Here is a 12,048-nt window from a genome sequence, read left to right as displayed (position 1 = left end):
TGTGTCTAAAACCGTTTTCTGTAAAAATTTTCTTCCAGTCTATAGAACCAGAGAAATGGGATGGAATAGAAAAAGTGCTTCTCTGATTACCCGAAGTGTTCTGATCGTGTTTATAGAAAACTCCTTTGTTTTAGCTTTAATTTGGTCGTTACCAAAAGTCCAGAAAAAACGGCTCGCCATGCGAAGAGGGCTGGTTTCTTAGACTAGTAAACTAGTCGGTTATTACTTATAACCTTATAATAAAACTGTCAATCAAATAATGTAAACACTAATTAAATATTCAGCGCGCGTGAGAGAAAAGGAAAATAACCGACTAGAAGCTACTTCCAACGCCTTTTTTCTTCACCTAAAATCGTAAGGAGAGACATACAGATTTCTGTATGTCTGACCCGTGCGGAATTGCATTTATTTTTCTTTCTGTTGATTGCGTTTTTGGAAATGCTAATTTACTTATATGTTCCCATGTCCAATGTTACTATGAAATATCATTTAGTCAAAAAAGTTGGATGGATTTTCAAAAGCCTAAAAAAGGTTGTAAAATTAAACAACGTTTTTTGAGGGAAGTAGCTTCTAGTCGTTGAAATTCAGAAAAGACACGCAACACCACCTCTTCGATTTCTTTTATTTGGGGCTTATTTTTTTGTATATGGGTCTGTTTTCAACGACTAGTTTACTAGTCTACTGGTTTCTATATGCTGTGTTTATAAAAGTAAAGTCTGTCCAGATATAATTGGCAGTGGAAACAAGAATGCCTGTAACTTTTGATAGTCAAATATAATTATGGAAATTTTTTTTGCTTATTTCAGAGAATCAAAAGCGCTATATTTGAATGTATTTTTGGTTGAAAAATTTGCGATTTTTAGCGGTTAAATTTACGATTGTAAAAATTGAGCTTTTTTTTCTACTTATGCTATAACGTTCATTTTTACACCAGTGGTAGTTCAACCTTAGGTTAAGAAGTTTGTTAAATTTCAAGGCAAACAGAAAAGTCCTTCGGAAGATATGGGACCCGAAATACCCCTTAGTACTACTTTTCTGTGAAATATCAAATCACCAACTTATTACTAAAAACGGGGGTAGTGATATGATTGATAAAACAGTATTTCGACCATAACACATTTTACGATCTCTTTAATGACCTCATAGCCAAACTATGTTTAGTGTTTTGGGAATTAGCAAAGTTCTTTAATGACTTAAGAATAACAAAGGCAATATAAGTTTATGCTTATCTTTTCAATAAAAACAATTATACTGTGATTTCGCTTTGTTTCGAAATAATCAATGATACCAATAACACCAATGCACCAACACTTAACATTTTACAACTTTTAATTGCACTGTTCAAAAAAAGATAACATAACCCCCGTTTTTAGTAATAAGTTGGAGATTTGATATTTCACAGAAAAGTGCTACTAAGGGGTATTTCGGGTCCCATATCTTCCGAAGGACTTTTCTGTTTGCCTTGAAATTTAACAAACTTCTTAACCTAAGGTTGAACTACCATTGGTGTAAAAATGAACGTTATAGCATAAGTAGAAAAAAAGCTCAATTTTTACATCGCAAATTTAAGGTGGTAGTTAACTGAGAAATGGAAAATCATCGAAAAAATTGTCGAATTTTGGTTTTTGGAAGTTTCGAGATCCTTAGGCCTTTCTGAACATCTCCTGAAAATTTCAGAGCGATATCTTTATCATTCAGGCCGCAGTGAGCATTTTTATCCTGCTGGGTGCTTGAAAAATCGCCCTAGTAACAGAAAAAATCCCGTTGCTAAGGACTTATTTCTTCAATCTTGGCCGGAACATAGCAATGTGATACGCCAAAAGAAAGCTCTTTTTACGCCCTTTTCGAGCGTCAAAATGTTTTTTCCCGTGGCATTACGTCATCTTTAAAATTAAAGATGGTAGCCTCAGTAGTGCAATATATCAAAACAAACCGAAAAACAGAGCTGTAAGCATGATTCTACAGAATATTTGGCAAGTTTCTGCAAGTTTTAGATCGAAACTTAATCTCTTTGATGGAAATGTTTCATTTAAATGAAGAATAGACTCTAAGGAAGCTAGAAAGTTGCTGTACATTGGTTATGTTGTAGGATTTCTGCGAAAAACTTTCAATTTGTCGCCATTTTGTTTTGGGCATCAACATCGCGCTTTTAGTGACTGACATTATGTTTTGTAGTGAAGTTAAATGTAAATGAGATATTTCCAAGCACAACATGATGTAACAAAGATGGAAATGTGCTTTTTAATGAACTGGAAGTAACTTCTCGAGAAACGCATTGTCATCTGACACTTACTTGACCACTCAAACCGCTTTCGGTCAAGTCCGCTCATTGTCAATTCAAGTCTATATGGATAAAAATATGCATCAGAAAAGTTTTATACCTACAGAGAGTCACCCTGGACTATTAATGAACATTTGGTCACATTTTTCTGGCAGTTTCCACCCAAATTTGATGTTTTCGCAAGATCACCGCAAACTTTGCTATTAATTATTATGTTTACGTGACTTGTTAAGCGCAACATGTTTTTGTTGATTTTTGGATAATTTATCAATTTTTATGAAATTCTTATCTTTGATTTATGAGACCTGTATGGTTTGATGACTATTCAGTGAAGAAATTTGTTAAAAAGAGCTTTCAAGCTTAAAATAATACGCATTTTTGTTTTTTTCCTTGATTTTCTCATAACGCGTTTCCGGGGGTTTGCTAACGCCTATGCAGGTTTTTCTCGGGATTGAGAATTGCTAGCTCCATGAAATTTTCAGGGGTTGTTTCTTGTACCATTTGGCAGAGGATAAGTGAAGAAAAAATTCAAAAAAATCTGTCATTGGTTCTAAATCTCAAAAATTACGTTTTTTAGGTTCCAGACCCCCTGGAAAAGAATTTAAATTTTTTTTTTCACTTATCCTCTGCTTTTGATGAATACCAACCATCATACCAAAAATCTTTTGCTAAAACGTTTTAGAAGTCTTTAAAAACCTGTATGGAGAAAATTATAGTACGTAACCCCCTAGTCAGTATCACCCCCGTCTGTGCTATTTTTAGAATTTTTTTTTCATATTTTTCATTGTTAATAGTTTTACTACCATTGTGGAAAGTTTCATTGACATGTCTTAAATATTTCAAAAGTTATTACAAAAAAAGTAAAAAAATGACTTTTTCCATTTCTCAGTTAACTACCACCTTAACCGCTAAAAATCGCAAATTTTTCAACCAAAAATACATTCAAATATAGCGCTTTTGATTCTCTGAAACAAACAAAAAAAAATTCCATAATTATATTTGACTATCAAAAGTTACAGGCATTCTTGTTTCCACTGCCAATTATATCTGGACAGACTTTAGTTTTATGTTTTTCGTTTTTGATCTATTACTTTTTAAACTTTCAGTATCCATTAACAAATTTTACACTAACTTGTAGTCTGAAAAATTCTCATCACAATGATACCAAATTATTTCTAAAAAAATTGATAAAAATTCAGATTTGACTGAATTGATTTCTTATTTTCGTGCACTTTAGCTTTTAATCTAATAATGCGGTCATGATGCCGTTATATCATTAGAATCGCTAGAAAATTCTGAGCAAGAAAATATAGGTATCTTTTGGTATAAAAGAGGTCTCCCCAAAATATAAGCCCCTAAAGTTTACGCATAATTTGACCTGAAACAAAAGAATTTCGTCATACCACGCTAATTATACAACTTTTTTAAAACAACAACAAAAGAAATCCATTAGCTCGAAACAAACTCCCTTAAGGGCAAAGGACCTGGTATATGACGAGCCGTTTGTCTATTGTTCTGAAGAAGCTGTTTTTCCATTTCTTTACATTCTTCTGATTTGATGGAGCTCAGTTTCCCAAAGAAATTTCTTCCGCATTATAGAAATCAGTCCTCATTTTCGAAAATCCAAGGTCTTAACTACAGTCAACTCTCTGTAATTCGAACCCCTCAGATGGGAAGTAGGGTATGTCTGTAATTCGAATCTTTCTCTAATTTGAAAAGATCTTTTGGGCCCTCAAAGATCGAATTAGAGAGATTCAACTGTAAGTTCGCCATAAAGAGACTTAATTATGTGTCAATTCAACTTTATAGAATGGGAACAGTCAGACACGAAGACGTTTAGCAGTTTATTGCATGAAGGATGCAATCCTCCCTTTGCGTTTGTTAGAGAAACTGATGTGTATTATCAATTATATGGAAATGTCACGTGTTACTGGTGTCCCTTTGTCCTATTTGTTGTCAAGGGGTCAACAGATCAAAGTCGTATCACAATTACTGAGAAATGTAAGAAGAAACAGATACATTGAATTTCTAGTAGTAAGTCTGCGACCGCAGTTGGAGGCGACCCGAAGGCTCCTCTTTCGATACCTATCCACCCGAAGGTAGGGGAGGGCGCTACTCTTTCTCCCTGGATTGCTCCACTTACCCTTGATCCTTCTCTTAACTGCTGAGCATCAAGCAGAGAGGCATCAAATACCATTTTGGGAATCTTTGGTATGACCCGGCTGGGGGTTGAACCCACAATCTTGCAAACCCTAGCCGGATGCTCTACCACTGCACTACGGTCGCTTTTATGGAATCTTACCTTACTGTTGGTCCTACTGTTTGAATCATCTCCTTGTGTATACAGAATCCCACATTTCTTCCATCCAGCTCTCTTAAACAAATGAAGAGTGGCGTCCAAAAAGGAGTTGATCTTTGGATTGACACGAACGTCGTAGTCTTTTGAGAATGATGTCTCTTGGTCTGTCAATGCTGCATATCCAATCTATATGAGATAAGAGATAGAACTTTTCTACTTCTACCAACCCATGAGAATTGAAACAAAATAATGTGCTATTCCGTGAAAAAAAATCAAAAAAAAAAAATTCATGGATTTTCGATACCGAAACAAATTCAGAATTCCCAAATACCGAAAGAATTTTGCCTGATTTCCGAAGTTCCAAATAAAAAAGGGTCGATTTCCGCAATTCCGAAAAACCGTACGCCCCCACTTTAAAGAGACCAGTTTATCGGGTCTAAGTCTAACAAGAGAAGCCGACGGAAAGACTTTGGATTAATGCGTTTTCGATATATCGAGAAATATAGTCGAAGATGCACTTTATGTCTGTTAGAATCCGTATCTCAGTTAATTTATGTCTCCCAGGGTCCAATCTTTGCTTAAAATTGGTGTCTGACTGGGTCCATTTTCCGGGCACCAACGGCATGTCCCCGTCGGTCGTCCAGATCAGTACCACCTAGGCATACAGGTGTTTTTATAAGAACAAACTATATAAGAACATAAGGCTTCGATGGCCAACATGGTAAGAACAAGTTAAGAACATTTTAAGGTTTCATGGACTCTAAAATAGCTAATTTCTTAGGAAAATGGACAAAAAGGCTCACAAAATGGTGAAAATAAGAATATGTTAAGAACATTTTTCTAAAAATGTTTTAAAACTCAAAAAGTTAAGAACATCCTTAGGCTTCAAAAATTTTGGTTGTTTTTCATGATTTCATGAAATGTGTGAAAAGATATTTACATTAGGGATCAGGTATTTGGTATTAAATTGTTGTAATGCGAGAAAAGTTTTCGATTGTGCTGGTCCAATCATCCCTTGAATTGTTCCTTTGTTATCACCCATCATCTGAAAGAAACGGTGCGCCAGGTTCCCAGCTAAGTTTCGCGTAACCTGTAAAAACATGAAAGAAATTTGAAAATCAATTCATCTCTACCCTTTCTCGGCATCGATTTACACTATATAAAAAGTTAAAAGCCGTTGGAAAGAAATCATCAAGGACAATTACCTAACCCAAAAGTGAAGAAGCCTCGCTCAAATCTGTTTTCAAATTTTTCTTTATTTTAGATAAAAAATTGAAGCCCTTCAAAGAACTGCAAAATATGTTATCTATACACTATAGTTATTTTTCGCTTTTTAGGGGTAAAACAGCGGGAAAATATTTAAAAAGAAAAGTGGAAATATCATTGCAGACAGATTTCCGATTTTTAAAGGTTTTATTTTTACATAAGTCTTCCCGTTTCATATCAGACACATGTCTCATATCAGGACAGTGTCTGTCTCTTGTCATATTATGCTGATATAGCAAAAGAAATGTTTTTCTTTTCCTGTTTCTGACCAATCTTGCTCCACATCCGTGTCAATGTAATGTGAGAAAGCTTGTGAATTAAAAGTGATGAGTAAGCAAACGATATCACTCTTAGTTAAAAAGAAAAACTTTAAAGGGTACATAATTCGTACTCACATCGACTTGAAGAGGATATCGACTGATAACAATTTTGTGATTCGGCAAAATGGAATCATTATTATTGACATAACTAACAGCTAACTCAACAGCTGAATGCAAACAATATATGTCACGGAATGATTCAGGTGTAAAAAATGCGATGTTTAATATGGTTCGGTTGTCAACAGCCACTGCTGGGTTGTTACCATAGCAACATGGCGGAGAGAAAGTTAGTGTTACCAAGAGGATGATATAACATGCTACGTGGATATTGCTCATCGTTTTATTTCATTCGGTTTCTATTACGTCTTCAATTTTGCCGTGACCTTAAAAGACGAAATATATTGGATTGGTAGAATGATACACGTTTTGATCGACATATACACGTTTTTTTATAAGAACAAACTATGTAAGAACATTCGATAGCCAAAATGTTAAGAACACGTTAAGAACATTTCATAGCTTTGTGGACTCAAAAACACCCTATATTTCTTAGGAAAATGGTCAAAAGTATTCACAAAATGGTCAAATTAAGAACATGTTAAAAATATTTTTAGGCTTAAAGCTCAAAAAAGTTACGAACATCCTAAGGTTTCAAAAATTTTGGATGTCCTTTTATAAAGAAAGAAACGTATACGAATCTATTTATGTAAAATATTATTTAATAGGCCATTCCAGGGTCGAAAGGAATGATGAGTCAAAAGGACCACCGTGCTTTCATAACGACATTCATTTGGCCTAAATTATTGAATGTTTTTGCGTTTAGCCAACGGGAATTCGTTAGCATTCCTGGTTACACATGATCCATTTCGACCGTGAAATGGCGTGAAATGGCTTCGGTTCAGGATGGTATCTGACTAAGGCTGGTTAGCCTTAAGGTCCAAATCAGATGCAGAATTCTAGAGAAAAAGAAAATACCTCAGTCATACATATTTCTTACTTTTATAGTCACAAGTACCTAGATTACGTTAAAATTCATGATATGCACCATTGCAATGTCTTCTGACATTACATCACAGACCCAACAGCTGATTGGCTGTAAGTGACGAAAAGTCAGTCAGTACGTCACTTACAACCAATCAGTTGTTGGGTCAGAGAAAGACATTGCAATGGTGCATATCATGAATACTGTGTTTTGGAGTCGAGCAACCTTGGTATTACATATACAACCTTAACTGTTCGATCCTTCAAAGTTCGATAAAAAGACATTGTTACAATGAATTCTCATCTTAGTAAAATATCAAGTCTAAATTCAAAATCTTAATAATTTGCAAAACTAATGGAATTTCCAAAAAAACGGCATAGAAAACAAAATTCATTTGGTACCAATTAAATTATAAACTCGTTATTATAAGCCGTAATCAGAAATAAAATAATGACATAAAAACAATCATGGGTATCAAAAGGTCACTCGAAATCAGAATTCGGGTCTGTTTTAAGACAAGGTATCTTGAGAACTAAAATCACGTAATTAATCAGTGAAAGAATAATAGAAGACCAATGAGTGATTACTTTTTAGCGACTTGAGAGTAGGACTACTTTGGGCGTACAACTTTCGCGAGCAGAAATATTTTCGAATTTCGCGAATGTTTGGCCTTTTTCGCGAAAGTTAATGTCTTTGAAAATTCTTAATAGGATAACTCGCGAAAGTCTATTCTTGCGAAAAGTTCTTAAAAACTTTGAAAATCTATAAAAGAACAACTATCGGATGCAAGGAGCATTTGTCACTTAGCCAATTTTCGTTCAAAAATCCTCATTCTTATACAACGATTCGCGAAATTTTATGCTCGCAAAAAACACTTTTTCCTCAAATTCACGAAAGTAAATGTCCTAAATTTCGCAAAAGTTTCTGCTTGCAAAAGTTTGTACGCCTAAAATAGGACTAAAAACAATTATAAACAAATGTTTTGGAAACCTTGACACTGACGCCGTGTGCGTGAATTAACTTACAGTAATTTTCATTGAAAAACAAACACACGAAAAAGCTAAAATTATACCATGAAGAAATATTGACAATATAAGTTCGTTTATAGATCTTCATTCCCCTCGAGTAATAAAAACACAAATTTTAATCAAACAATACCCCCTGGTACATCATTGAAAGGAGTGACATTTGAATTGATCCCGTCATTCAAAGACGGGGGCTGATTGTTGTATGGAAGTAATTACCTTTTTAATGACTGAGTAAGCGGAAGTATTAAATGAGGATACGAATTCTATTTATTGTAGAGATAATGACCCAGTGGTTAAACTTTATTCTTCTACAGGGTGTCCCTAATAAAAGTATCGAGTTTGAACATGCGATTGAGTAAAAAAGTTTGTGTGTGTTATCGCTAAAATATAAGAAGGTTCTCCATCACATAGGCTCATTACAAAAGGTAGTTACAACGTATAAATTAATCGTAATTACAAAAAAAAAAGAGGGAGAGCTTAAAATACAATTTTGTGAATACACACTTAAAACTTTCTACTCAATCGCATGTTCAAACTCGATACTTTTATTAGGGACACCCTGTATAAGAAAACATCTTCAGAGTAATGTTTAAAAAGCGGGGAAATCCAAAATTCATTTTTGTAATAAGTGATGTACAGTTTCATAAAAGAACCCCATTCTATGGGTAATAAAGCCCTTACAATTTAAACACAAAAATTTGTTTTAATGAAGGTTGCTTCCAACAGGTTGGAAGATTATTATGCTATTATTAGATTATTATTACTATACTATTATGGACTACAAGTTCCTATTCATGGGTACAACGCTGACAAACTTAACCAGGCTCAAATCTTTGAAAAGCTTAAGCATTATCTTAGTATAAAAGTCCCAGATTGCAAAATAGCTATGCTAAATCCTCTCGATTTACCCCTTTTTTTGAGGCTCAAAAGAACAATGAGGCTGAACAACCGAGTCACTTAAGTACGCTTATAAAAACGTGTTCTCTTTAGCATTTTGGTCTCAAGCTCTTATGCCGGGGAAATTTTAATGGTATTGGAATATTCATGATATTCATGACGTAATGTTTTCTACGGAAAAACCCCGGTTCTTGCCAGTAGTGGCAAATTTTATACAACTTTTGTCTAGTTTAAATTTGCCACTACTGACTAAAACCGGGGTCTTTCCGTAGAAAACATTACGTCATGAATATCTTGAATTATGTCAGTTGAATTTCCCTTAAGAATGCTCAAAAGAAAATCTTTTCGTAATATAATGTTGCAAGCACAAGGAAGTAGTTGCCCAGACAGTTGGTTAGTAAGCATAATTGTTCAGTAATTACCCACAGTGAACTCAGGTAGATAATCATTATATTAACAAATTGGATGTAGTATCAACACTAAAAAATACAGTTGACGCTCTCTAATTCGACGCTCTACTATTCGATATACTCCGTTATTCGATAATATTGTGAAAGTCATCTTCAACAAGAAACGACGCTCTAATATTCCACACGCTCCCTTGTTCGAAAAAAAAATCTATTCCTTTTGAAAATCGAATCAAAGAGCGTCGACTGTATATAGATATAGCAACTAAATCTGCTTTTGTTTTGAATAAATTGTTTTGTTGCTTCGCTTCATTCAAAACAGGAAAAAAGATTTCAATTTAAATAAAGCGATGATAATCTAAAACAGTCTTGGTCAAACAGTCATGATGTACTGTTAAGCTTTGCCGAAGTAATGTAATAAAAGGATAAGGAAGAGGTGGAACAGGTCGAAATCCTGAGGGTTTTTCTAGAAGATTCTTAGAAAACATATTGATCTCAATAAACGTTTTTTATAAGAACAAACTTTATAAAAACATAAGTCTAAGCCGATTGAAAAAATACCAAAATAAGTTTAGAACAATAAAAGGCTTTTCAATCTCTAGAACACTAAATGGTGAACATGGGAACGTTTTAAAAACAGTTTTAAGTAATACCGAAAAGTTTAAGAATAATATCCGAAGGCTTCGAGAAATTTTAGAAATTCCAGAAGTAGCGTCTGTAACCCCTTATGTTGAGGAGGTGTGTCGTCCAGGGTGGTCTGGAAAATAAAAGATCCAGGGTGGTCTGGCTAATTTCGAGTTGATTGCTACAGTTTCGTAGAAAAAATATCAAAGGCGCTAGAAATTTCTAAAAGTTATATCTAATAAGAATGAGAAATGCCATGAACATATAAACGACTGGACATCCATCTCATTTATACTTTTGTAAAAAAAACTGCTAGCTTCGCTGACGCCTCGTTAAAAACATAAAATGAAACAATAAATTTTGATGATATACAATCATGGACAAAAGGTCTGTAAACTTTTCAAAAATTCCTCAATAGTGCCAAGAAAAGCCTTTTTGACTCTTGGGAAATTCCCCAAATGAACCACAAGTGGTTATTTGACAGAAAAGACCTACACTTTTTGCTTCCGATCCGTGCGATTTTTAGACTTTCATCTCTAAAAATGACTGAAAAAAGGTGAACTTCAGCCACACAGGTGGTGGGTGCATCTGAGAGCTCTGAAAAGTTGTTTATAATTGATTAAACCATCTCAAGTATGGTCAAATTAGAAGTCTTCTCGAAAAAGATGAAGTTGAACCTTCAATCTTCAATCTCAGACAAAAAAATAGCCTGAAGACTTTGTAAAAATTCATTTCCTTCAATGTCAGGTGGATTTGGCATCTGGAATTATCACCCAAACTCTGCGAATCCAATAAAAACAACATTAGCCCTGGTAAAAAAATGGGTTTTCAGAGTTTATTTTGAAATTTTTCATACATTTTTGAAAAATCTACAACCTTTTGTCCGTAATTACTTATTTCTTGAGAATACCTTGCTAACAACGTCAAAACTTCGACAAAAGTCTCTGTTGTCCTACCTTTGTCAAGTCTTTTATCTATATCATAACAAAAATAACAGAGACAGAATCATCGTTAGCTTGTGAAAAGTCCGACTAACATTTCTAAATTTTGACTGAAAAGTATGGAATGATTTTAGATAGTATGGGATTCAAATTATGATGTTCTCATGACATAGGCTCTCAACTTTGGCATACTTTTTTTTTTCAAGTCTTAAAACAAATTATTGGAGTGACAAGTGATTCAAAAATATAGACGCATAATAAACGATAAGATAGACGCATAGAGAAACGCAAACTTATTTAGATTAATATACACGCAGTTTAAATTCTGCATTTCAGCACACTTGCACAAAAATCTAGAATAATTCTTTTATGAATTACTAATGAAGTAATGTTCAAGTGGTTCAAGCCTTATCAATTCTTTTACCTAAGTAATTCAAAGGAATAAAATTGTAACGGAATATTGTCGGATTTTTCATACCAATTTTGAAATACAGGCGGCAACGAAGCTCCCTTAACAGACACAATAAAAGATCGACGTCCAGTCGTTTATATGTTCATGGAAATACACACCGCCGCCAAGAGATCACCTTGGGCTGAGCTATTCATCTAAGGATAACACACTGATTGCTTTTTGAGGAAAGAATTACTTTTAGGATACAGCTATACAGTAGTTGAAAATACTGCGTTCGTTCCAAATAATTTCTTTTTGTCATGCGCTTAAACTAAGATCATCTGTTGCAGATTAAAAGAGATATGTAGTTCAAGTTATTGTATAATTTGAATCTGTTACTTGAAGGTATTAACTGTTGGTAGGGTGTGGATTGCATACAGCACGTCCGTCTCTTAGACTAACACATGCGAACAAATAATTCCCGGTTTAACTAACCGCTGATCAAAAAGGCCAGGATATATCTTTAATATTCGACCAGACGAAAATATAATCCCGATCAACAAAACAGCCTCTTATTCTAGAACAGCCACTAACCAAAACATAGGTAAATCC

General features: G+C 34.2%; 1 protein-coding gene across 1 annotated transcript in view; it reads right to left on the bottom strand.

Moving 5' to 3' along the window:
• LOC136817704 (gamma-aminobutyric acid type B receptor subunit 2-like) overlaps nt 1–12,048 on the bottom strand; it is a 39,420-nt gene that overhangs the window by 19,228 nt on the left and 8,144 nt on the right. The window contains exons 2-4 of the mRNA XM_067074030.1: nt 6,242–6,549; nt 5,521–5,670; nt 4,584–4,766 (exon numbers count right to left, since the gene is read on the bottom strand). Of these exons, the coding sequence (XP_066930131.1) occupies nt 4,584–4,766; nt 5,521–5,670; nt 6,242–6,502 (594 nt within the window). The 5' untranslated portion in view covers nt 6,503–6,549. The remainder of the gene's footprint in view (nt 1–4,583; nt 4,767–5,520; nt 5,671–6,241; nt 6,550–12,048) is intronic.

Source organism: Clytia hemisphaerica, unplaced genomic scaffold, assembly GCF_902728285.1.
Source record: "Clytia hemisphaerica strain Z4C2 unplaced genomic scaffold, Clytia hemisphaerica genome assembly, whole genome shotgun sequence".
NCBI classification, from domain to species: Eukaryota; Metazoa; Cnidaria; class Hydrozoa; order Leptothecata; family Clytiidae; genus Clytia; species Clytia hemisphaerica.
This window is presented reverse-complemented; position numbering and strand designations above follow the sequence as displayed.